The sequence below is a fragment of the Octodon degus genome, unplaced genomic scaffold, assembly GCF_000260255.1.
Source record: "Octodon degus isolate 3935 unplaced genomic scaffold, OctDeg1.0 scaffold00019, whole genome shotgun sequence".
NCBI lineage: Eukaryota > Metazoa > Chordata > Mammalia > Rodentia > Octodontidae > Octodon > Octodon degus.
The window spans coordinates 8,569,965-8,595,574 of NW_004524595.1; the positions used below are offsets into that span (position 1 = coordinate 8,569,965).

Sequence of the window (25,610 nt, forward strand, 5' to 3'; positions counted from 1 at the left end):
GGAAAAGGGTTTGCATGAAGGTGCATAAGAACACTGGGCTAAAGGGAAGATTCTAAAACTCCTGAAGGCAGAAGACATGCCACAAAGGCTCAGGTATCAACATCATATGCTATCAACAAAGCCTGAACATGGGCAAATTAAGCCTTGCAAAATTTTAACCCATATATTCCACAGGTGTCTTTTCACACATTTTTTGATAAAGCTATTTCAAGACTGGCTTCTAAAAATGATGTAAGAGAGGAACTATTGGGAGATGATGGAACTGAAAACACACAGAACAGAACTCACGATTCAGGGACAAGGACAGAATGTCTCCCCGAGAAGACATGTACCCTACTTGAGAAATAAAGAAGGTGTCAGTGTATTTGTTTCTCGGGAGAAACTGAACTGCTAAGACTAAAGAGTTTGGATGAGAGGATAACCCAGCTGCTACATCTTGACCCCATTCTTGTCAGATTTCTGGGCTGACATGGCTGGCTATGGGCATGTTTCTTTCCTCCTCCCTTGCCCCATGTGTGCTCCTCCCTAAGCTGCACATGACTTGGTGGAGGACTGCCTTCTCAGACGGAGAAAGACCACTTTTCCACCAATGGCATCCAAGGATCCAACCATAAATTCTCAGGAGTTTAACATGCTTGAGGCAGGTATAGCAGAGCACACCAGAGATCCCAGCCCTGGGAAGGCTTCCTCGTGTAAGAGGAAACACGAGTTTGAGGTCAGCCTGGGTTACATAGTGAGCTCAAGACCAACCTGTGTGACATCGAGAAAACTCTCAAGAAAACAAAGAATAAGCACTTCCCTGGCAAGCTCAAGAGCCTGAGTTCAATCCCCGGTTCCACCAAAAAAAAAAAAAAAAAAAAAAAAGAAAGAAAGAAAAAGGAAAAAAGAAAACAAACAAAAACAAGCAAGAAAGAATCTGAGTATGAAATTGGAAACCCATGCATGATCTTTTCATATATTTATTACATTAAAACACTTTAGTGTATGTGACACATAGTTCTTTTCATGCAAACATGAACTTACATCAGTGAGGTTTCCAAATATTGGTACATTTCTTTTTTTTTTTTCTCAAATCAAATTGGTAGGACAGTTTCAATAATTAAGAAAAAGTACATTAGAACTTTACATTTATTTTATTTATTTATTTATTGCAGAACCAGGGATTGAACTCAGGCCCTTATGTAAGCCAGGCAAACGCTTATTCTACTGAGCCATCTCCCTGGCCCCCACTGGTACATTTCATTATGCAATAAAAACTATATTCACTGCAATGACACTTTTTTTTTCTGTATCAGGGATTGAACTCAGGACCCTGCGCTTGTCAGGCAAGTGCTTATTCTACTGAGCTATCTCCCCAGCCCCGAAACTGATCTTATTAATTTTTTGTATTAATTTTATTGAGAAACAAATAGCAATGAGACAGTTTCAAAACCGAATAGGACAGTTTCAATAATTAATACATTGCACACTGTCTTTGTAGTGATTATTCATAGTACAAGATGCAGACATGATGGGGCCGGGGAGATGGTTCAGTGGATTAAGTGCTTCCCTGGCAAGTGCAAGGGCCTGAGTTCAATCCCTGGTTCTGCAAAAAAAAAAAAAAAAGATGCAGACATGATATCCTGTCCAAACACTATTAGTACAAATCTTTCTTTTCACTAAATTAAGAGAAAGTAACTTTATATCTATCCTAACTATTTTGTATATAGATACAAAAAGGTCCTTCTTTCTTTCTTTCTTTCTTTCTTTCTTTCTTTCTTTCTTTCTTTCTTTCTTTCTTTCTTTCTGTACTGGGAACTGAACTTAGAACCTTGCACTTGCCAGGAAGGTGCTGTGCTGCTGAGCAATACTCCCGACCCAGGAAACTTTTCAAGAGATGTCGAGTACATGATGGTAATTCTCCAAAATTTCTATTTTCACTAAAAACACTGGTAAAGTGAAACTGCAATAAATCTGTAGAGTTTTTTTCCCCTGAAGTACTGTCAGGAATTTGAAATATCCAAGTCTGAGTAAACCACAGTCAGATACACACCATTTGCACGTAATAACTGCCAAGAAAAAGCAGATAGTTCAGTTCCTACCTCAAACAACTGGGCTTTCCCTGAAGACATCTCTATGGATTGTGGAAATGCTATGCTTGTTACACATATTGTGAAGATGTGTTTAAGGTCTGGGACTTAATAAAATTGCTATGTCCAAAACAAACAAACAAACAAACCAACCAAGAAAACAAAACCACCATGTCTCACTACTTCAACAAGGACATTCCTCTCAAGCTGGCTCTCACATCTCCTTACAAATGCAAGCAGAGAATGTAGTAATTTCTGGTTGTTTGTTGCCTCTGCCTTGTTCCTGCCAGGACGCCAGCAGTTTTACTCAACAATGCTTTTTGCAGTATCTACTCAAGCTCAACACTGAAAATGTAAGTATCTTGGTATTAAGAAGAAAGTTTTGACCTCAAGGACCTTCTATAAATTCGCATTTACTTCAAGCATGGTGGTGCATGTCTGTAATCCCAGCATTTAGGAGATTGAGGCAGAAAGATCACTGTGAGGTTGAGGCCAGCCTGGGCTACAAAGTGAGTCCAAGCCCAGCCTGAAATGCAGAGGGAGACCCTGTCTCAAAAAGACAAAAAGGAGTTCCGTATTTTGAGAAATGCTGAAGAAAAAAACAACAACATACTCTTACCTGTTTCTTCTGTTCAGTAGGGGATAAGCATTTGGCTCCAACCTTCTGAGCTTCCTCAAAAAGATTGTCAACAAAATAGTCACAATTCCTTTGTCGATTATCATTAAATGGCTGATTGTTAGATCCTGTTTCACAAACCCTAAACAAAGAAAAAAAAGTGCTACAAAAATTTTCATACTCTTCTAAGGAAGGGATGTTTCATGGTCACCTCCATGCCTGCCATTCAGTCATTCTGCTAAGTAACAGAAAGGTCTTAGGGAAGTCCATCCCTTTCTAGAGCAAAGCACCTCTGCTGACATGTGGAGAGGGACTGTGCTTCCAGATGTTTATATCCATGGCTCTTACTCATGAGATGCAATAACAAGCATATCTCCCCAAAGGTTATAACAACCCAAAATATCTCTATACATTGCCAAATTTGTCTGGTGACAAAAATCTCACCAGATGGAGAACCACCAGTCCAGAGTAAACAACTTGGATTTTCTTTTACATTTTTATTAGTACATGCTTGCTGTACACAATGATTACATTCACTGTGAGCAACTGGTACACATACATACCACAGCTAAAGTCTTTTCATGTTACCCACTTCCCTCCCTATTTTTGCTTTTTTTTTTTTTTTTGAGACAATGTCTTGCTTGTATAAGTAGATCAGGCCTGCCTTGAACTCACTTTGTAGACCAGGGTGTGGGGATTACAATGTAATATCCAACTCCATACCCAACTCCCTCTGATATAGAAAGAACTATCCTTGATAATCTACATTTGCCAATTCATTCAATCTTCAAACTGATTCTAAAAGGTAAGACATTATTTTTATTCCTACTTAATAGATAAAGAAAAAGCTCAAACAATTTGCCTGAGGTCACAATCTATTAGCAGGCAGAGCTGGGAACCAAGGTTATCTAGGATAGCCTGGCATAGTGGTGCATGCCTGCAATCCTATTACTCTGAGAGGCTGAGGAAGGAGGATCACAAGTTTGAGACCAGCCTGGGCAACTTAATGACTTAGTGAGACCCTGTCTCTTAATAAAAAGAGTAAAATAAGGCCTGGGGACATAGGTTAGTGCAAAGGTTTTGGGTTCAATCCCCAGTAACAATAAAATAAGAAGAGAACTAAATAGAAAAACTAAATCTGAGAGTTTCTATTGAAAACAAGCAAGTAAAAAAATCTACTGGGTTGTTTCTCAGACCAACAATATAACAAGATTGCTATTAACAGGTTGATATTCAGGGCAACTGTTTAACTTAGGTATACTCTTGTACTTCCAAACATAGTTATATCTCTGTATACACTTTTTAAAATTTATTTTAAGAGGGGAAAAAAAACCCAAAATTTCAAAACAGATAATAGCAGGGTATGGTTAATACAATGTATACTTTTATCTTTAAACTACTCAGAGTACAAAATATAGGCATTTAGCTGTCCAAACAATATTAGCACAATTCTTCCTTTTCAATGAACTAAGAAAAATTGGTATATCTTACCTATCATATGTGTGTGTACATATCCTTTTCCTTTTCTTCTTTTGCCTATCCTAGTTTCTCTCTTTTTTTTTTTTTTCTTTTTTTTTACTTAGGACAGAGTGTACAGGGTCTCATTGTGTAGATCAGACTTGTAGTGATCCTCCAGTTTATAGCCTCCCAAATACTAGGGTTAAAGGCATGCCACCATGCTCAGTCTCAATAGCTGTTTTAGCGCACCCCATGGGTGGGGCCGGCAGGCCCAGGGGATTGAATTCCTGGCCCCTGTGTCTGCCTAAACAGGCGCTTTAATCTGCTGAGCTATAAGGCCAGCCCTATCCTAGTCTCTCTTTCTGTTTGAAAAGTTTCTTCCCATTTTACAATACCTGTTGGACGCTTTGGATCTTATTTATCCTTTCAGTTTCTCACACTAGGGAGACAGTATGATGTTTGTACATGTGTGTCTGGATTACTGCATTTATGAAATATGGTCTAGAGTAGCATCCCTTTACCTATGAAAGTCTCCAGGTAATCCTTTTTTTAAAAATTTTATTTGTGTGTGTGTGTGTGTGTGTGTGTGTGTGTGTGTGTGTGTGTGTAGCTCAGCCCACCAGGGGGCGGGGCTGGCTGGCATGTGATACTGGGGGATTTTTTTTTTTTTTTTTGGATTTTAGCAACTAGAGTTTATTCAGCATAACCACAGAGACATTGTCTTCATGCTGCCACACACAAATACAAACACATATAGAGCACGATATCCATAGTTTGCCCATGTACATTCCTTCTGAGGCTCATTTATACGTCTTCATGTGCCAGAGCCCATCATTTAAATAATGAATATTATCAATCCCAATTCCTTTGTTGACTTTTTCAATATCTTCTGCAGACATCTTCATGACTCCAACACATAGAGCATGCTGTTTACCTTCTGCCATGATTGCAACAATGGTATCTACTGCAGCAGGATAAAGCTTGGCTCCTGGAGAAGTTAAGCCTGGGCACATGATATTTGCTCCACTGAGTACAAATTTGATGGCTCCTTTATCAACCTGCTGGTGTGGCAGGATAAAAGGATATTTGTGAAGTAACCTGAGAGTTGGATAAAAAGGCCCTTCTCTTTGTCTAAAAAATAGTAATTCTCCATTTACTGTAAGGATTTCTATATGTTCGTGGCATCGGACAATTTTGACAGGATCTTTCTTAGGCATGATTTGATTAAGCCATGGTTCAATACCTGGAAATTGCTCTATCAACTGATTCTTAATACCCTTAATAACTGAGGTTTTCAACTGGATGCAGTTGGACACATTTTCTTTTTCATCAAATTTCTTGAACATGATCCAAGGTGAAGGGGGCGACGATGGGGAAGGGCCCGGAAAGGGAAAGAAATTGAATTAGCAAAGGTCCGGCAGATCCCCTCACACGAGGAAGGCCGGCACTAGGAATCAGAGCGGTTGTCGTTCTCCCGATACTGGGGGATTGAACTGTGGTACCTGTGCGTTGCTAAGCTTGTTCTAGGTAGGTGACCACTGAGCCATCTCATCAGCCCCTCCAGGTAATCCTTTATGGCTGAGTAATACTCCACTGTATAAAAAGACCACATCTTTTTTTTTACTTTTTGTATGAGACAGGGTCTTGTTATGTAATTCAGACTGGCCTTGAGCTCACTTTGTAGCCAAGGCTGGTCTTGCACTTCTGCCTCAGCAATCTTCCTGCCTTATCCTCCTGAGTGCTGCAATTACAAGCATGTGCCACCATACCTGGCCTGACCACATCTATTTTATCCATTCCTCATAGGCATTTGGGTTGTTGCCAAGGTCTACCTATTACAAACTTGCTACTATAAACATAAGTGCTTATATATCGTTGTAGTATGATGTTTTTAATTCTGGGAAGATATCCATCAGGGAAATAGCCTGTCAAATGGGACCTCTAATCCTAGTTTTCTGAGGAATCTCCATACTGATTTCTACAATAGTTTCACCAGTCTGCACTCCCACTAAGAGTGAAGAAGGCTTCTTTTTTTCCCCACAGTCCCTCCAGCATTTGTTATTGATTTCTTGATGATAGCCATTCTTTGGGGTGTGAGATGGAATCCCAGTGTTGTTTTAATTTACATCTCTTTCAAATGACCAGAGATGTTGAACATTTTTTCATACATTTGTATTTCTTCATCTGAGAAATGTGTATCTCAGATGATCATTTTGAATGGGACTCTACATTTGGAAGGTCTGATTATTTTAGTTCTTTGTATGTTCAAATGGTAATCCTTTGTCTGAGGAACAACTGGCAAACATTTTTTTCCACATTGTGGGTTGTCTCTTAACTCCATCGACAATTTTGCTGTGCAAACAGTTTTTTAATAAAATGAGAACCTAGCTGTTAATTCTTTATGATAGTTCCTGTGTGATCAGGGTTTTATTCATAAAGTCTTTGACTACACCAATATCTCCATGTCTTCAAGAGTTTTACCTATTCTATCTTCCAGGAGATTTAATGTTTCTCTTAATATTTAGATTTTTGGTCCATTTCAGATTTTAGTGTATGGTGAATGAGATGGGTCCAATTTTAATCTTCAACAGATGCAGAGCCAGTTTTCCAGCACCATTTATTAAAGAGGCTTTCTTTCAGTGAATGTGTTTGACAACTTGGTAAGGTAAGGTGGCTGAGCATTATGTCTGGAGTTGTTTCTTCATTTTCTAACCTGTTCCATTGATCTCTGGGTTTGTTCTTCTGCCAGTACCATGTTGGAAAATTTTTCAAGTGTGGGACTGTGATGCCCCCGCCTTGCTTTTGTTGCCTAGAATTGCCTTTGCTATTCTAGGTTTTCTCTGGTTCCAAATGATTTTTAGGATTCTTTTTACTAATTCTGTGAGACATACTATTGAAATTTTGATTAGAATTGCATCAAATCTGTAAAACAGTTCTGGAAGTATGGCCATTTTCACTATATTGGTTCTTCTCATCCAAAAGTAAGAGGTATCTTTCTATTTTCTGATATCCTCTTCAATAACCTTTTTCAGAGTACTGTAGTTTTCAATCTTTGGATATAAAGACCTAAAACAGGTCTTTTATATCCTTCATTAGATTGATCCCTAGGTATTTTTTGGATTTTATTATGAAAGGTGTTCTCTTATTTTTTCTCTCAATGAGTTTGCTATTCCTATCAGGAAGGCTACTGATTTTTGAGTGCTAATTTGGAATCCAGCTATGCTACTGAATTTGTTTATTAAGTCTAGTAGTCTTTTTAGTGGAGTTTTTGAGGTCTTCTACGTAGAGTATCATGTCATCTGCAAATAGTGATAACTTCTTCCTTTTCTATCCTTATTCCATTTATTTCTTTTTCTTATCTAATTGCTCTGGCTAAGGTTTCCAGGACTATATTGACTAAGAGTGGAGACAGTGAACACCTTTGTCTTGTTCTTGATTTTAGAGTGAAACCTTTCGGTTTTTGTCTATTTAGTATGACGTTGGCTCTTGGTTTGTCACAATGGTTTTTTCTTTTTTCTGTATTTTAGGGAAGGGTCTACAAGGTGTTCAGGGTCTCATTACTAGATCAGACTCATTTTCCTGTTTACAACCTCCCAAGTGCTGGGATTACAGGCCTGGGCCACCACCCACAGTCTCAGTTGCTGTCTCAGTGTACCTGGGGGCAGGCCAGCACCGCAGGCCCAGGTACTTTAATCCACTGAGCTATTTGGCCAGCCCCACAGATGGCTTTTCTCAGATTGAGATAAAGACCAGGGCCAGAGAGATAGCTCTGAGGCAAAAGTGCTTACCTGGCAGGCACAAGGATCTGAGTTTGATCCCCAGCCCCCCAGCCTCACATGCTGTGCAGTCTTAGTCCCAAATGTGGGTGCCCACCTGGTGGTGCACACCTGTAATCCCAGCACTCAGGAGGTTGAGCCAGGAGGATCTCTGCAAGTTTGAGTCCAGCCTGGGGGCTACAAAAGTAAGCACAGGGAGCTGGTGAGATGGCTCAGTAGTCTAAAGCACCTACTTAGAACAAGCTTAGCAAAGCACAGGGACCGCGGTTCAATCCCCAGCACCACATGCCAGCCAGCTCCGCCCCCTGGTTGGCTGAGCTGGCCACACACACACACACACACACACACACACACACACAAATAAATAAATTAATTAAAAAAAAAAAAAAAAAGTAAGCACAGGGCTGGTCCAAACTGTATAGTAAGACTCTCTCTCTCAAAAAAAAAAAAAAGAAAAAAAAATATATAGAGACCATCTATTCCAACTTTCTGTAAGGTTTTTTATCATGCCTGGTGCTGGACCTTGTCAAAAGCTTTTTCTGCATCTATTGAGATGATCATGTGATTTTTGCCTCTGTTGATATGGTATACTACATTTACTGTTCTGTGTATAATAAACCATCCTTACATCCCTGATTTTTTTTTTTTTTTTTTTTTTTTTTTTTTTTTTTTTTTTTTTTTTTCCCAGTACCAGGGATTGAACTCAGGACCCTGTGCTTCTGACCTATCTCCCTGGCCCCATCCCGAGTTGAATACCACTTGGTCATAATATATAATCTTCTCAATGATTTACTGCATTTTGTTTGCCAGTATCTTGAGGATGTTTACATCTATGTTGTTTAGGGAGATTGGCTTATAGTTCTCCTTCTTAGTTGGGTTCTTTTCCAGTTTTGGTTATCAGGTAACGCTTTCAGGAATGAATTTGGGAGTATTGTTTCTCTTTCAATTTCATTAGAGTTTGAGAAACAGTGGTGTTAGGTGTTCTCCAAATTTCTTGTAGAATTCAGCAGTGAATCCAACAGGGCCTGGGCTTTTCTTTATTGGTAGGTTTTTAATTACATCTTCAATTTTCCCTGATTAACATTGGTTTATTTGTTTTTTTTTTTAAATGTAATTGGTATAGGGTCTACAAGGTCTTATTACACAGATCAGACTCGTTTTTTTAAAAATTTTATTTATTTATTTGTGTGTGTGTGTGTGTGTGTGTGTGTGTGGCCAGCTCAGCCCACCAGGGGGCGGGGCTGGCTGGCATGTGGTGCTGGGGGATTGAACTGCGGTCCCTGTGCTTTGCTAAGCTTGTTCTAAGTAGGTGCTTTAGACCACTGAGCCATCTCACCAGCCCCACAGATCAGACTCATAATGATCCTCCTGTTTTCAGCCTCCCAAGCACTAGGATTATAGGTGTGCACCACCACACCCAGTCTCAATGGGCCTCTCAACATGCCCTGGGAGTAGGGCCAGCACAGCACACTGGAGGTTGAACCCTGGCCACTATGCTGTACGTAAGCAGGCGCTTTAGTACACTGAAGTCTGGCCATTCCTTATTTAGAATTTTTATATCTTGATTTAGGTTTGGTAATTCATGTGTATTTAGGAATCTGTTCATTTCTACATTTCCAATTTTATGAGAACACAAATTCTCAAAGTAGGTATTGAGGATCTTTTAGATTTCTGCAGGGTCTATTGTGATTTTACCCTTCTCCCTCCTAACTGCCTGGACTTGAGCTTCTTCTTTTTCTTCATTTTTGTATGTATTTGGTACAGGGTCTCACTACATAGCTCAGACTCACAGTGATCCTCCTGTTTTCAGCTTCTCTATGCCTGGACTCAGTTGCCTAGCTCAGCACCTGGGGGAGTGAGGAGCGGTGAACCTTGGTCCCTGCACTTGCAAAGCAGATGCTTAGTCCACTGAGGTGAGCTATCTTGCTAGCCCTTTCCTTTTCATCATAATGCTGGATAAGGGTTTGTCGATTTTATTTAATCTTTCAAATAACCAACTCTTTGATTACTGATTCTTTTGTATTGTTTTCTTAGTCTCCAATGTGCTAATTTCCGCTCTGATCTTTGTAATTTTCTTCCTCATATAAGCTATTGGCTTAGTCTGCTCTTTTTCTAGAAGCCTGAGGTTCACCATTAAGCTGTTAATTTGCACTTGTGTTTTCCTGATATGGGTATTCACTAGTATAAATTTACCTCTTAAGACTGCTTTCATTGTGTCTCAGAATTTCCCATATATTGTATTGGTACTATCATTTAATTGTAAAAACTGTCTAACTTCTTCTTTAATTTCATCTGGGACTCAATGGTTGTTCAGGAGGTTGCTATTTAATTTCCAAGTTTTAATGAAGTTCTTCTGGTTTCTTATGCCATTGATTTCCAATTTCATTGTACTATGGTCTGATAATATCCATGGGATAATTTCAATTTTATATTTCCATTAAGCATGTTTTATGAACTTGTACATATTCTATTTTGGAGACCATCCTGTATACAGCTGAGAATGTGAATTTTGATGTTGTAGGGTAGAACACTCTCTAGACATCTACTAAGTTCATTTGTTCAAAAGTATGGCTCAGTTGTAATGTTTCATTGTTGATTTTTTTTTTTTTTTTTTTTTGCAGTTGATCTGTCTTTTTGTAACACTGGAGTACTGAGGTCCTCCAGTACAATTGTATTAGTGTTTGATTTTTCATGTCCATTAATATTTGTTTTATATATAGTTGGGGTGCACTGATATTTCTTACATTTACATTTATGATTGTTACCTCTTCCTCTTGGATTGTTCCCTTTACAAGGATGAAGTAACCTTCACCTTCTTTATCTCTCTTAATCAGTCTTGGCATGAAATTCACTGTCTGCAAACAGAATAGTTGCCTCTGCTTTTTTGTGGGTTCCTATTACATGGAGTATTGTTTTCTATTCTTTGACTTTCAGTCAATAATTTTTTTTTTTTTTTTTTTTTTTTTTTGAGTACTGGAGATCAAACTCAACGCTACTTGGGCCTGCCAAGTAGGCGCATATACCACTGAGATATCCCCCCTACCCTGAAATTCTTTCCAAACTGGATGTGTTTCTTACATGCAACATATTGTTGGATCTTGTTTTTTAATCTATTCTACCAGTCTGTGTCTTTTGATTGGTGAATTAACATTGGTCATTAGAATTGATAGGTATTGACTTATCCTTGTCATGTTATTTTCCTGTTGTTGGCTCCCCTCTTTTTTTTTTCCCCTCCCTCTGTTCAATTGTTTGCCCTGCTTGGGAGATTCCTTTCATTGGGATTCATGGACTTATAGTCCTTGTCATCTCTTTCTAGAATGTCCTTCAAAACATTTTGGAGTGCTGGTTTGATGTTCATAAATTTTCTCAAATGTTCTTTGTTATAAAGTATCTTATTTCTCTTATCAGTTTTGAAAGACAGTGTTGTAGGGTACATCAATCTGGATTGAAGGTTGTTTTCCTTTAGAACTTGAAATACTAGGCTAGAGACACAATTCAGTCATGCAGCACCTGCCCAGCAAGCGCAAGGTCCTGAGCTCAATTCCTACTACCAAAAAAAAAAAAAAAAAAAAAAAAAAAAGAACTTCAAATACTTTACTTCAAATCCTTCTGACTTTGGGGTTTGTACTGAGAAGTCAGCTGTGATACTGATGGGCTTTCTGTTATAGGTGATTTGTTTCTTTTCCCTAACAGCTTTTAAGATCCTATTCTAATGAATTTTTGGAATCTTGATTATGATATACCTGGCTGTAGATATTTTTTGATTGTGGCTAATTGGAGTTCTATATGCCTCCTCATTTAACTGTATGTCAAATTCACTTTCCCTATTAGGGAAGTTTTTGGCCATGGTATCTGTGAAGAGTTTTTGTTGTGTGTTTTTTTTTTTTTTTAATATCATTTGTGCTGTATCCTGGTTTTTCATTGACTCTAATCAATCTTAAGTCATTTTTCTTTGCCTCACCTAGCAATTACTGGATTGATTTATCATGGTCTCTTGCTATTTTTATGGAATTTTTATTTTCATGATTGCTATCTACAAGCCTGTCTTTATATCTGAGATCCTATTCTCATGTCCTCACCTTGGTTTAATCTGCTTCAGATACTTTCAATGGAATTCTTAATTCTCCTGGATATCTGATTTAATCTGCCTTATATATTCCATTTCTTTCCTATAAGGAGGATTCATGGTTTCCATAATTTTCTTAAGGTCCTCTCTCTCATTTTTTTCCCCTTTGGTCTATATATACTTTAGTTAGACTGATGTAATCACTCCACATTTTGCACTATTATTTTTTGTGTGCTTGTTTTGTTGGTTGGGCTTTATGCAATTTTCTTTTTTTTCCGGAAACGGGGATTGAACTCAGGCCTTTGCGCTTGCCAGGGAAGTGCTTATTCCACTGAGCCATCTCCCTGGCCCCTCTATATATGCTTTAGAATCATTAAGCATTGTTTTCACTGTGGTCACCATCTCTGCAATACTCTCAGGAATTACTTCTGATTTTGATTTTTTCTAGAACCTCATTCAACTGCTATCTTGTTGCCACTTTAGAGAGGCCAGGTGGGTCACTTTAGATTGTCCCACCTCATTGCCCTGAGTCTGTCTTTGCTGAACTGGATGTCTAGGTTTGCAAAAGGGGCAGCAGGGTAGGGGGGAGGAGACTCGGGAAGTGTACAGGCTCTGGGTTCAATCCCCAAGACTGGAACAAACAAAAGTTTATAAAGAGGTTCAGAGTATGTAGAGTGGGAAGCAATACAGGAAGAAATTGTTGTAATAGAAAGCAACCGGTAAGGGCTGGTAAGATAGCTCAGTAGACTGAGCACTTGCTTAGTCAAGAGCAGGGGCCAGGGTTTAATCCCTGGCACCACATGTTGCACCAGCCCCAACCCCCGGGCATGCTGAGCCAGCGATGGAGTCTGGGTGTGGTGGTGCATGCCAGTAATCAGAGCACTAGGAAGGCTAAAAACAAGAGGATCACCACAAGTTCGAGCTACATAGTGAAAAGAAAAGAGAGGAGCTGGTGTGCAAGCCCGGCTGTGGCTGCTGCCTGATGTGTGCTGCACAAGGGCCAGGCATGAGGCATCTACACTGAGCAATGTGGCTCCGTCCTGTGCTGCCAGCTGAAGGCAGAGGAGCTGTACCCTCTGCACGGGCTCTTGCACAGCCATGGGTTTGGCGCCAATGCCAGTGCTGCTGGCTGCCTGCACCCCTTCCTGCTGCCAGTGCCATCTGCTCCAGAAAATGCCAGTGAATCAGAGGAGGACCAGAGCACTGGGACCCAGGTGGTCCCCAGCACCCACCAGGTGACCGAATCCAAGTTCCACACACTCCACACCAAGATGGTCATCAAGAACGGCCATGCCAAGTACAGCCAGCACTACAAAGATGACTGTGAGTCCCAGAGCAAGATATCCAGAACTTCTGAGTCCAAGCGGGAGACAGAATATGGCCCCTGTCAAAGGGAGATGTAGGATACACTCAACCACCTGAAGCTCCTCAATGTGCTGAGCCCGAGGGCTGTCCACAGCCCAAACCGTGACAAAGGGGTTCTATGAGAAAAAACAGTGCCGCCTCTCCAAAGGCAGAAAGTGGGGCTTCCACTGGTGCGTGGACAAATGTGGACAGCCCCTCCGGGCTACAACACCAAGGGCAAGGAGGATGTGCACTGCCTGAGCATGAAGAGCCAGTAGACCAGCTGACCACTTCACACGGAGCTCAGATACACCTTATTTTGCACAAAAGACTGCCAAGGACATGCTCAGCAGCTGGCTATAGCCTCGATTTATATTTCTTTTTGTGGTGAACTGATTGAAAAAAAAAAAAAGTTTATAGACAGATTTTTGAAATGCCCATGGTTCCTTTAAGTGGTAAACTTGAGCATCTTTCCAGTACTTAGCAAAAGCAGTTTGAAGTTTCTAGTTGCTGCCTGTAAAAGTCCACTCACACAGAAGGCCACAGCCTCCATCCCCTCCCAGACCCTGGCTGAGGTCACCTAAGGGGGAGATCTCCCGCCTTCCCTCCCTCCCTGCATCTGTTCACCCTTCCTCCTTCCCTCCTCTGTCCCCAACTGCACCACTTCAGCAAACAGCTCCTCCTGCCCCCTCCCAAGGCCACAGCCCATGTAAGGATATTTTTGAGTCAGCAGCCTGAACCTCTTGACCATGAAGACATTATCGACCATCTGCAAGGGACCTGATCTACTTTGGTAACCACTGGACAAATTAAGGTGCAGTCTAACAAACAGCATGACCTAGAAGGTTCTAGGGCCCACACCGGGAACCTGTGCACAAGCTGTGTGTGTCCCTCCATCAGGTGGCTGCTTGAGGACAGGGCCCTTCAGAAGGCTGGGTGGCCAAGGGAGCCTTGGCCTCAGTCCCACGGGGTGGGAGAGGCAGAGGCGGCAACTGATTGGTAGCCTTCACATTCCAGGACCTTTGTGAGGAATCACACAATTTCTTCAGATGACTGCAGAAAATAGTGTTCACCAGTTCAACTCCTCAAAATAAAAGTTTTAATTAAAAAAATCTTTATTTCTTAGTTGTTAACAGTATATATAACATAGCTCAAAGTTTATTTTTGAGGTTAAGTTCTTTAAAAAGCAAAGGTTTATTTTCACTTCCTTCCTGTCTCCTGCTGTAAGCAATGTAAAAAAAAGTCTAAACAGGAAAAATAAGCAGCTTACTGGGAGCATGTCAAGGACACTGGGACCCTTGCTTGGAGAGCTCTGACCTGTGCAGGTGGAAGCTAGGATTCTCACACTCTCCTTACCACTCACGCATATATATGGAGATGTGTTCTTAGTTGTGTTTTTTTTTAATTAAAAAATCTTTATTTCTTAGTTGTTAAAAGTATATACAACATAGCCCAAATGTAATGGGATCTATACTAGATAATCCTAGAGAAAATAGTAGAGCTACTAGATGATGTAACTAACCACGGCCATGACCAAGGGCAGGCGCTCCTGCTGCAAGCCTCCTGTTGTCCCCAAAGATGGGCACACAGAGGCTGCGGCCCCAGGGTGGACTCACTGCATGGAGCTCCCTTGATAATTCCAAGGGCTATTAAGACGGTCTACCTACCTATTAGCTTTCCTTTATTTTTTTAATTAAGTTTTTGAGGGAAAAAAAGTACTTTTGAAAAGTTTGTCTTGCAATGTATTTATAAATAGTAAATAAAGTTTTTACCATAAAAATAAAAGAATCACAGCAAGATAAATTTGTAAGATACAGCTCGGGGCCAGAGTTACAGATCAGTGGCATAAGCACCTGCCTGGCAAGCACAAGGTCTTGAGTTCAATCAATAGTACAAAAAAAAAAAAAAAAAAAAAAAAGAAAAGAAAAAGAAAAAGATAATTTAGAATACTAGAGTTAGTTGGAGTGTGGTGGCACATGCCTATAATCCCAGCACTTGGGAGGCTGAGGTAGGAAGATTGTTGCAAGTTCAAGACCAGCCTGGGCTACAAAGGGAGCTGAAGACCATCCTGAACTACACAGCCAGATCCTGTCTCAAAAACAAAACAAAACATGGGAGCCTGTTGGTTAGCTCAGTTGTTTAAGTGCCTGCTCATGCAAACACAATCAGGTGCAGGATACATTGGTTTGACCCCCACCTCCACCTGCCTTAGCAGACCCAACCTTAAGGCAGCCTGAGCCAGCCTGGGGGGAAAAAAAACAAACAACAAACCTTCTCAAAAACAAAACCAAAAACCCCCTAGAGTTAAGGTTGAAGCAATAAGAAAAAAAAAAAAAAAATGTCACAGGTCTGTCCTGTTACAATTCTGTATATGGTTAGATTTCTAAATTTCTTTGTAAAAATATGTAAATGCTTATTTCTAGTTTTTTAAAATTATTTTTCCTTCATATTCTGTAAGGACTTAAAGTTCAACATATCAATATTTGATGGAAAATACCTGTTCCATGATATGCCAAAGATGTTTGATATTTAGACAGAGTAAACCAAACTGCATATATTGCAGGTTAATAATAAGCTTCTCTTCTGGAGGGTTAACAGCCTAAGTTAGATCAAAATTGTAGAAAAGGAAGGGCTGCAAGGTCAGCCAATATTTTGGCCCTAGCCTTTCAAGGTCAGTGAAGACTCAGAACATAGGAGAACCTGTACTGTAACATTATGTAACTCAGTTGTGCTCCAAATTTTCTGATCAAGGAGATTATGATGGAGCCACAGAGGAAAGTGATCGATGATGTAGAGTGTGTCTGGGGAGAGTCACGTGAAGAGAAAACATTCTCTCAGGCTTTCACAGAGAGAAAATTGGTCAAGCAATGGCCATGACTCATCCTCATGGCTGACACTGACAAAGGATCTACAAACTGTGGTACAGGGCTACAGGATAAATCCTGAGGGTACTTGACTGACCTTATCTGATACACAAGTTACATTTCTTGTTATATAGGTCTTGCTTTATCTTGGTCTTAACCATTCAACAGAAAAGTATAAAAACGAGGTATATAAAGTAAAGCCATATTAATACAATGAGCTATAAAAGACTCAAGTCAATAACTTCTGAAGATAACCCACTAATATTATAGACTGCTTGACAGTGTTGGATTGTTTTGCTGAATTCAAACACCTATAGTATTTAGATGCCAATAGAATACCCACCTCTGACAGGACTAAACAAAAAAAAAAGGGGATACAAAGGAAAGATCATTATGTATTTATATATACAAAATAGGACAGATAAACAGCTACTTTTGCTTAATTCAATGAGAAGAGGTATACTAATAGTGTTTGGACAGGATATCCTGTCTGCTTCTTGTACTATGGATAACCACTAAGAAGATAATAATGTACAATGTATTGATTATCAAAACTGTCCTATTAATCAGCTTTGAAACTGTCTCATTCATATTTGTTTCTCAATTTAAAAAAAAAAGGTTGAAGCAAGGGAGGATTGCAAATTGAAGCCTGGAGTTTAATCCTTAAGCATACCAAAAAACAAAAACAAAAGAGTAAGACCAAGGAGTTGAAGATACAGCACAGTGGTACAGTGCTTGCATAATTTGCACAAGCCCCTCATATTGACCTCTAGCACTGAAATTTTTTTTTTTTTTAAATCAGGCAAGGAGGGGCCAGGGAGACAGTTCAGTGCCATAAACTCTTGCCTGGGAAGCACAAGGTCCCAAGTTCGATCCTCAAAGCAAACAAATAAACAAACAAACAAGAAAATCAGGCAAGGATGATCACCATCCCTCAAAAGACACTTAAGGTCCTAACTAATCCAGTAACGTAAGAAAAGGAAATAACAGGTATATATTGATTGAAAAAGAAGAAATAAAACTGACTTTGAGGGGCTGGTGAGATGGCTCAGTGGTCTAAAGCACCTACTTAGAACAAGCTTAGCAAAAGCACAGGGACCGCGGTTCAATCCCCCAGCACCACATGCCAGCTAGCCCCACCCCCAGGCAGGCTGAGCTGGCCACACACACACATACACACACAAATAAATGAAACAAATAAATTTAAAAAAAAAAAAAACTGACTTTGATTGCAGATAAATGTGTAAGTAGAAAATCCAAAGAATCAACTACAAAAATTCCTAGGACTAATAAGTGATTAAAGCAGGACTGCAGGATACCAAGGTAAATATTCAAAGTCAAAAAAGAGAGCTGGGAAGATAGGTCCACTGTCTAAGTGCCTGTCTGGCAAGTGCAAGGATTTGAGCTCAATCCCCGGTACCACATGCCATGTGGCCACCAAAACCAGGCATAGTGGCACATGCCTGTAATCCCAGCGCTGGGGAGGCTAAAACAGTAGGATTACTATGAGTCCAAGTTGCATAGTGAGATCCTGTACCAAATAAATATATACATATTTTTAAGTCAAAAGAGAAAATATACAAAAGGTTTTCCTATATAAAAGCAATGAACAATCACAATTATTCGTTCTTTTTGTCTTTTTGAGACAGGGTCTCACTATGTAGTTCAGACAGCCCTTGACCTTACTTTGTAGCCCAAGCTGGACTTGCATCAATCCTCCTGCATCAGCATCCTTCGTTTGACTTTTGAACCCTAACCCTAACCCCAAGTCCTGCCATGTAGTTCAGGCTGGACTTGAACTCACTATATAGCCCAGAATAGCATTGAAGTTGTAGCAGTCTGTCAGCTTCAGCTTCCCACATACTGGGATTGCAGATATGCATCATCATTCTGGGCCTCTTGCTTTTTTTTTTCCTTCTTGCTTTTTTTTTTCCCCCCAGTATTGGGGGACCTTTTTAAAATCTTTTATTGTGAGACAGGTTCCTAAACTGCCCAGCCCAGGCTCTAACTTTTGATATTCTTACCACAACCTTCCAGAATGATGAGATTACAGGCAGGAACCACCTCACCTAAGCTTGAAAGATCTACTTTCAAAGTTGGTCCTGTGATAGCATCCATGAACTTGGATTTCAGGAAGGTTCCTGTTATTGTTTAGATCTAGAATGTCCTCCAAAAGACTTGCAGAGGAAAGGTTTGCGGAAGGTGACTGGATCGCAGGGATGTCATACTTATCATTGTTAATCCACTCAGAGTTTATAGAGCTGTGAGCATAGGGGGTAGACTGGTCTGAAGAGGTGGGTCACTGGGGCATGGGAAGGTTTATCTCTCTCCCAGCTACTCTCTTCTCTGCTTAAGGGTTGCAATGGGAGGAGCAGCTGTTTTTTGTTGTTGTTTTTTTTTTCCTACCCATGGTCTTTCACCAGGCCCTTTCTCCCCTGGAGCCATCCTATTAATAAAAATCTCTAAAAGCCATCAGCCAAAATAAAGCTCTCTCTTTTGTCTTTTAAATTGTGGATATTGGAGAAAAGTGACTAAAACAGCTCCCATCACCCTAGTTTGTAAGAGTGATCCAAATGTAAACAGTTGATGTAAACAATGTGGTTTATACTGAAATCCTGCTTTCCCTATGAAGATGAATGCTGGAATTTTAGCATATGACTAACTCCCTACGAAATTCTTAGGCTCATCCAGGAATAGATGGTGCATGTCTGTAGTCTTCAGAGGCTGAAGCTAGAGGATCACTGGAGCCCAGACATTTAACACACAGTGAGACTCTTGTCTCAAAAAGCACTGGGGAGGGGCAGGGGAGATGGCTCAACGGAATAAGTGCTTCCCTGGCAAGCACAAGGGCCTGAGTTCAATCCCTGGTTCCACAAAAAAAAAAAAAAAAAAAAAAAGTTTTGGGGCCAGGGAGATGGCTCAGTGGAATAAGCACTTCCCTGGCAAGCACAAGAGCATGAGTTCAATCCCTGGTTCTGAAAAAAAAAAAAAACCAGCACTGGGGAATCAACTACATCCCAGATGACTGTTTCTAGGCAAAGACTCACCTAAGTGAGGAAAAATATTCTATATTGATAGAAACCATAGACTCTGCATCTACCATTGGTCAAGTGCCCAATATGTGTTAACATAATACTATGTTAAATACATTACATCTACTATGTAATTCTCACAAACACCTTCAAGACAGATACATATTTAAAACTCCTGTGTCAGGACTGGGGAGATAGTTCAGTAGGATAAGCGCCTGCCTGGCAAGTGAAAGGTCCTGAGTTCAATCCCTAGTACTGCAAAAAAAAAAAAAAAAAAAAAAGTAAAACTCCTGTGCTAGCCCTGCCCCCAGGGCACACTGAGCTGGCAATTGAGACTGGGTGTGATGGCAGGCGCCTGCAATCCCAGGACTTAGGAGGCTGAAAACAGGAGAATCACGAGCCCAGTCAACATAGTGAGACCCTGTAGACCCTGTCATAAAATACAAAAAATAATAAAAACTCCTTTTATACATACGATATTGAAACCCAAAGAATCTACTAAGTTGCCCACAGATGGTAGATGAAATACAAGACAGAGGTGGGTTTTAAACCTAGGTTTATCTAACTCCAAAGCCAGTATATTTCTACTACAATTCCAAATATAGTACAAGAATAGTACAGCACAAGAAGCTACTGAAATAAACTCACCAGAGGTAATGTGTGAACTAAAGTAACTTTATTAATTAAAAATATTTAGTACCTTCATCAGCTATGATAAAAAACTTCAAAATATAGTATTTATTGAGGTAGTCATACATAATTAAAATTTATTTTACTGTCTCTGCTAGCGACATGAAATACAAATGCAGAAAAGACAGTAATGGCAGGGAGACCAATGAGTTTGAGGCTAGCCTGGAAAACATGGCAAGACCCTGCCTCCGAAAGAAAGAAAGAAAGAAAGAAAGAAAGAAAGAAAGAAAGAAAGAAAGAAAGAAAGAAAGAAACCAACCAGCACCAAGGGCAGTAACAAAGAAATTCATAGTTTGAATTAACTTACCATTCTTCTTTTATACTTTCAAGATTATCTACTTCTTTCATTCTCTTTGTATTTCTGCAAAAGAAATAAAACCAAACTTTCTCAAATTAAATTTTCATTCCTGCCCTCTCCCTCTCCCTCGTGTAGCTTATGTTATCTTCCGCTGCTATGAATGAATGGTTGCCCTTCTGCAATGAGCCAACCTGCCTTGGAGCCAGCCAGTTATGGACTAAAACTTCTACATACTGTAGGCTAAATAAACCTTTCCTTCTTTAAAACAGATAAATAAATTTTTATTCCTATGTACATATCTATATACTTTAACATATAAGTTATATAACTGTAACATAGCACTAAGAAAGTCTTAGGAACATTTGACCAAACTCAAAATTGTCACTTTCATCTACAAAATAAGCAATATCAAAACCAGCTTTGTAGACAGAGGTCTCTGTACCTAGCAAGATATCCACACCTGGGCTGGGAAGATAGCTCAGTGATCTAAGCACCTGCCCAGCAAGCACCAAGGACATGAGTTCAATCCCCAGCACTGCATGCAGCGCTGGTCCCCAGAACCCAGGATGTGCAGTGCTAGCCACCAAAAAAACGAGGTGTGGCAGCACATGCCTGAAATTCCAACACTGGAGAAGCTAAGATAGAAGGATCACTAGAGTCTGAGCTGTGGATAGAGACCCTGTACCAAATAAATAAACAAATAAATAAAAGATTAAAAAAAATTTTTTTTTAATTATCCAAATCTTCAATTACTGAATAGAATTTTCCTACCATGTCTTACGGAGTGTTACTTGGATATTCTGTAACAGAACTTTGGAATCAAATATTTCATACATTTATAAAACACAAATCATTAAATAGTGAGAGTAAAAATAAAAGACAAATAGAATTGAACTGACTAGTGAATTGCTGGCAGAATTACAAAGAAATTCTATCAAGTAAATTTAAAATATGTGATTTAGGGCTGGGATCCAACTCAGTGGTAGAGTGCTTGCCTAGCATGAATGATGCTCTGGGTTTCATCTCAGGCCCTGCAAACACATGCACATACAGCACAGCAATGTGCCTAACTAACTTAAGATGAAACTAGGTGAAAATCCATAGCTCAGTTACTATCACTGTGATAAAGAACCTAAGGAAAGCAACTGAAAGGAGGAAAGATGTATCTTGGCTCACAGTATCGGTTCCCAGGTGGCTGGCTCTATCAGAGCCCTACACCTGGCTGAGGGGATGTTTGATTGATTGATTGATTGATTGATTGATTGATTGACTGTATTTTAGGGAAGGGTCTACAGGGTGTTCAGGGTCTCATTACTAGCTCGGACTCTTAGTGATCCGCCTGTTTACAGCCTCCCAAGAGCTGGGATTACAAGCCCATGCCACCAGCCCAGTCTCAGTTGCCTTCTCAGTGTGCCCCTGGGGATGGGGCCAGCATGGCAGGCCCTGGGGGATCGAACCCCTGACCCCTAGCCTGCTCCCAGGTGCTTTAATGCGCTGAACTATTTGGCCGGCCTGAGGGGATATTTTAGATCCAAACTCTAAAAGCAACTTCCACTACCTTCAATTCAAGTAAGCATATTGAGTCTGGTTGGAGGTGGCTGAGTCACCTGGCCTGGTGGTGTGTTCTGGACCTGGGGTGGCTCTTTGATTACTGAGATGGCAGGGCAAGAGGACTAGGCTGTAAAATATACCTTGAAAGAGATTTAGAAGCACAAAGATAGCAAAAACACCTAGGTGACCTGCACCACAAGGTGTATGATTTGACCAGGTTTCTGGAAGAGTATCCTGGCAAGGAAAAAGTCTTAAGAGAACAAGCTGGGGGTGATGCTACAGAGAATTTTGAAGATACTGGTCATTCTACCAATGCTAGAGAAGTATCTAAAACATATCATTGGTGAGGTCCACCGTGACAACAGATCAAAGTTAGCCAAGCCTTCAGAAAGTTTTATTACTACTAGGGAATCTAATTTCAGTTGGTAGACCAACTGGGTTATCCTAGCCAGCCAACTCAGCTCCGGCTGTTGCCATGATGTATTGTAATGGGTCAACTGAACTTTGTGCTGTAACTATGGAAAACTATTAGATTCCCTTATGCTTCCTATTATCTACTCTTAGGAATGTGTTCTCACCCTCTGTTCAAGGCTGTTTAGTAATGAGTAACTGTCTCCCTCCCCTCCCTAATCTAGTTCTTGTAAGCATAGTCAGCTTAAGAGATATCTTGTAAGAACAGCTAGATGTGCTTAACTCCTTGTAACCTCTTTGTACAAAACTTCACATGTACAGATATGTAACAAAAGGGAACTGACCAATGATCCCAGAAAAATATGTTGAGTAATGCTCACGCTGTCCCAGAAAGTGATGTTGTGTGTCAGATAATTTGTTTTACCAAACAAGATGTGGTTTTCTGTTTTAAAAGCCCCTCACTTCCCGGACTCAGGGCTGTTCAGTCTCCTGTGTGAGAACTGACTGGTGGTCCTAAGCCCAGTAGTAAACGGCTCTTTCAAATTCCTATTTGGGGGGCCTGGCCCTAGCTCAGTTCTTTAAGTGGCTGCTTCCACAAAGCTGTCAGCCTCAGGTTGCTGTAGTTCAATCCCCACAACACTCCAGCCAGCCAAACCTGCACTGAAGGCATTCGGAGCAAAAAAAAAAAAAAAAAAAAATCCTTATTCAAATTCCTATTTGGCCTTTATGGTTCCTTTGCTGAGTAAACCATGACAGTATCACTTCTACACAGCAGAAGAGGACAGCAAAGACTGCCTTGGACAGGAGAGAAAAACCACCAGTGTTAACCACCACTTCCGCTGACAGAAACTTTCACTTGAGAAAATAATTTTAATATGTCTGTTTTGCTCTCCTGTGTTAGAACAATTTTTTCTATTCCTCCTAAACTTTTCAGATGTGCCTTTTTATTCATCAGCCTCATTTGACATTTCACCACTACATAATGTACTTTGTATGTGATTTTTAAAAAGATATCTGCCTTTTAAAATATTTAAAAAAAAAAAAATTTCGGCCACAGAGATAGTTCAGTGGCCTAAGCACCTGCCTGGGAAAAACAAGATTGTGAGTTTGAGCCCTGGTACCAAATAAATAAATAAAATTTTAAAAATAATCATATTGATAACAATCAGTTGGGCATGGTGGCAAACCTATAATCCCACCCCAAACACTTATATTGCCATTTAATTAGACTTTTAAAAGACAATTTTGTTCTATCAAAAAAACTACTGCTGTTGGGCTCAGTAGTCCAGGCTTGCGATTCCAACAAAGAAAGAAGGAAAGAAGGAAGGAACGAAGGAACGAAGGAACGAAGGAACGAAGGAAGGAAGGAAGGAAGGAAGGAAGGAAGGAAAATGAAGAATGGCAGTTCTCTCTTAATAATTTTTAAAATTATTATTTATTTGAAATAGGGTCTCTGGTTCCACAAAAAAAAAAAAAAAAAAAAAAAGAAAGAAACAGGGTCTCACTATGCAGTTCAGGCTCGTAGTGATCCTCCTGTCAGCCTCCCCAGTGCTGGGATTTCAGGCATGTGTCCCCACAGTATGCACAGGGTTCTGGGGCCAGCATGGCATGCAGTATCAGGGATTGAACTCAGGGCCTTGTGCTTTCTATGTTGAGCTATCACCCCCAGAAGAATGGCAGTTATTCTAAAGATTTGGATCCTTGGTAAAAATGAAACCTCTTAATCTCTAAATCATAGAGATTTAGATGTGATGAGTACTATGTACTATGTACTATGTACTATGTACTATGAGTACAGCTGTGATGAGTACTATGAATTTATATTTAATGTGATTAAATTGACAATATTTATTATGCATAAAATAAACAAATTTGCAAAAAGAACAGCTTAAAAAGCTTCATAAGGAGCCGGGGAGATAGCTCAGTAGAATAAGTGCTTGCCTGGCAAGTGCAAGGGCCTGAGTTCAATCCCCGGTTCCAAAAAAAAAAAAGCTTCATAAGACATCTGATTAATTCATGGCTTAATAACAATATGGGAAGAGAAAATTTTAGTGGTACTTAGAAGTGCTAGATGAAGTCAAATAGTTAATACTTATAAAATACCTATTATACAAATTAATTATTTAGACTCAAGTGAGAAAAAAATTTGTATGTTTTAGCTAATCTGGGTCTTACTAAACCGAAAGTAAACACCTTTGAAAATTTTTTAATGTATGTGGTACAGGGTCGAACTACATAGCTCAGACCTGTAATGATCCTCCTGTTTACAGGTGTGCACAACCACACCCAGACTAATATTTTGAAATTAACCTTTTTAAACCAAACAGTAGACCACGCCTACAATTCCAGTTATCTGAGATACTGAAGTAGGAGGACCCAAAATTCAAAGCCAGCCTGGGCAACTTAGCAAGTCCCTGTCTAAAAGAAAAAGAGGAAGAGGAAGAGAAAAAGAGAAAGAGAAAGAAAAGAAAAAAGAGGGAAGACTGGAAGTAATAGCTCAATAACCATTGAGCTATTATTAATCTGCATGTATACACAGAGTCCTGAGTTTGATCTCCAGTAGCAGGGGAAGAAAAGCAAATTTTAAGTAGATCTAGTAGAACGCAGATCTGTTCAATGACACCAGATCCATCTCAAAGCAATGAGAACCGGAACATGGACACTAGAAACAGTCTACTGCTCTCACTGCAAAGGATCTGCAGGCAGTTTTAATCCATGACACTGAGGATCAAGGTGTGGCTTTCCTGCAACAAGCCACCTGGATGGTTTTAGACCCTGATTTCTCTTCCAGCTTCCTGCGGCTAGTGCAGTGGGGCCTGCAACCAGCCCATTAGCTAGAGCACTAACTCATACTTTTGCCTGTTTCTAGATTTTGTTCCTCATGTCCTAGTTCAGTGATGGGGAATCTTTTAGAGCTTTCAATGCTACAAAAACCCTGCTGCATAGGATTACCACCATTGTACTAGTTGTTACAGATTAAAGTTTATTTAATAGAGGAAGAAGATTATGTACAAAATTTAGAGCTGTTTGGGTTTTTGTTTTTGGTTTTTTTTTTTTTTTTTTGGTCTTTTATCTTTTTGAGACAGGGTCTCACTATGCAGTTCAGGCTGGCCTTGAACTCACTTTGTAGCCCTGGCTGGTCTACAACTTGCAATGATCCTCACACCTCAGCTTCCCAAGTGCTAGGATTACAGTTCTACACCACCATGCCCAGCACTTAGATCCGGCAATTCTGAGCCAGGAAAAGAAGGTATAGACTAGGTAGAAATAATGGGCATATGGGGCTGGTGAGGCAGCTTAGTGGTCTAAAGTGCTTGCGTAGGCAAGCTTAGGCAGGTGCAGGGGACTGCAATCGATTGCCAGCACCACATGCTACACTAGCCCCGCCCTCAGCCTCGGGGTAGACTGAGCTGGCAAAAAAAAAAAAAAAAAAAA

The 25,610-nt window shown here is 40.1% G+C and overlaps 2 protein-coding genes and 2 pseudogenes across 7 annotated transcripts in view; 2 read left to right on the forward strand and 2 right to left on the reverse strand.

Annotated features, from left to right (window-relative positions):
• Ubxn2a (UBX domain protein 2A) overlaps positions 1–25,610 on the reverse strand; it is a 50,540-nt gene that overhangs the window by 10,207 nt on the left and 14,723 nt on the right. For 5 of the 6 annotated variants that reach the window (XM_004627561.2, XM_023710909.1, XM_023710906.1 and 2 more), the window contains 2 exons: positions 20,223–20,276; positions 2,689–2,827 (listed from right to left, as the gene is read on the reverse strand). In XM_004627561.2, the coding sequence (XP_004627618.1) occupies positions 2,689–2,827; positions 20,223–20,263 (180 nt within the window). In that variant the 5' untranslated portion in view covers positions 20,264–20,276. Of the gene's footprint in view, positions 1–2,688; positions 2,828–20,222; positions 20,279–21,778; positions 21,860–25,610 lie in introns of those variants that run through there. The other variant, XM_023710907.1, reaches the window with a different exon arrangement.
• Positions 4,821–5,617, reverse strand: LOC101587638 (malignant T-cell-amplified sequence 1). The gene has a single exon (XM_004627457.2). It carries the CDS (start codon positions 5,487–5,489, stop codon positions 4,944–4,946), a length of 546 nt encoding a protein of 181 aa, XP_004627514.1. The 5' UTR covers positions 5,490–5,617; the 3' UTR covers positions 4,821–4,943.
• On the forward strand, positions 10,716–13,727 carry LOC105741657 (annotated as a pseudogene).
• LOC101579643 lies at positions 21,870–22,368 on the forward strand (annotated as a pseudogene).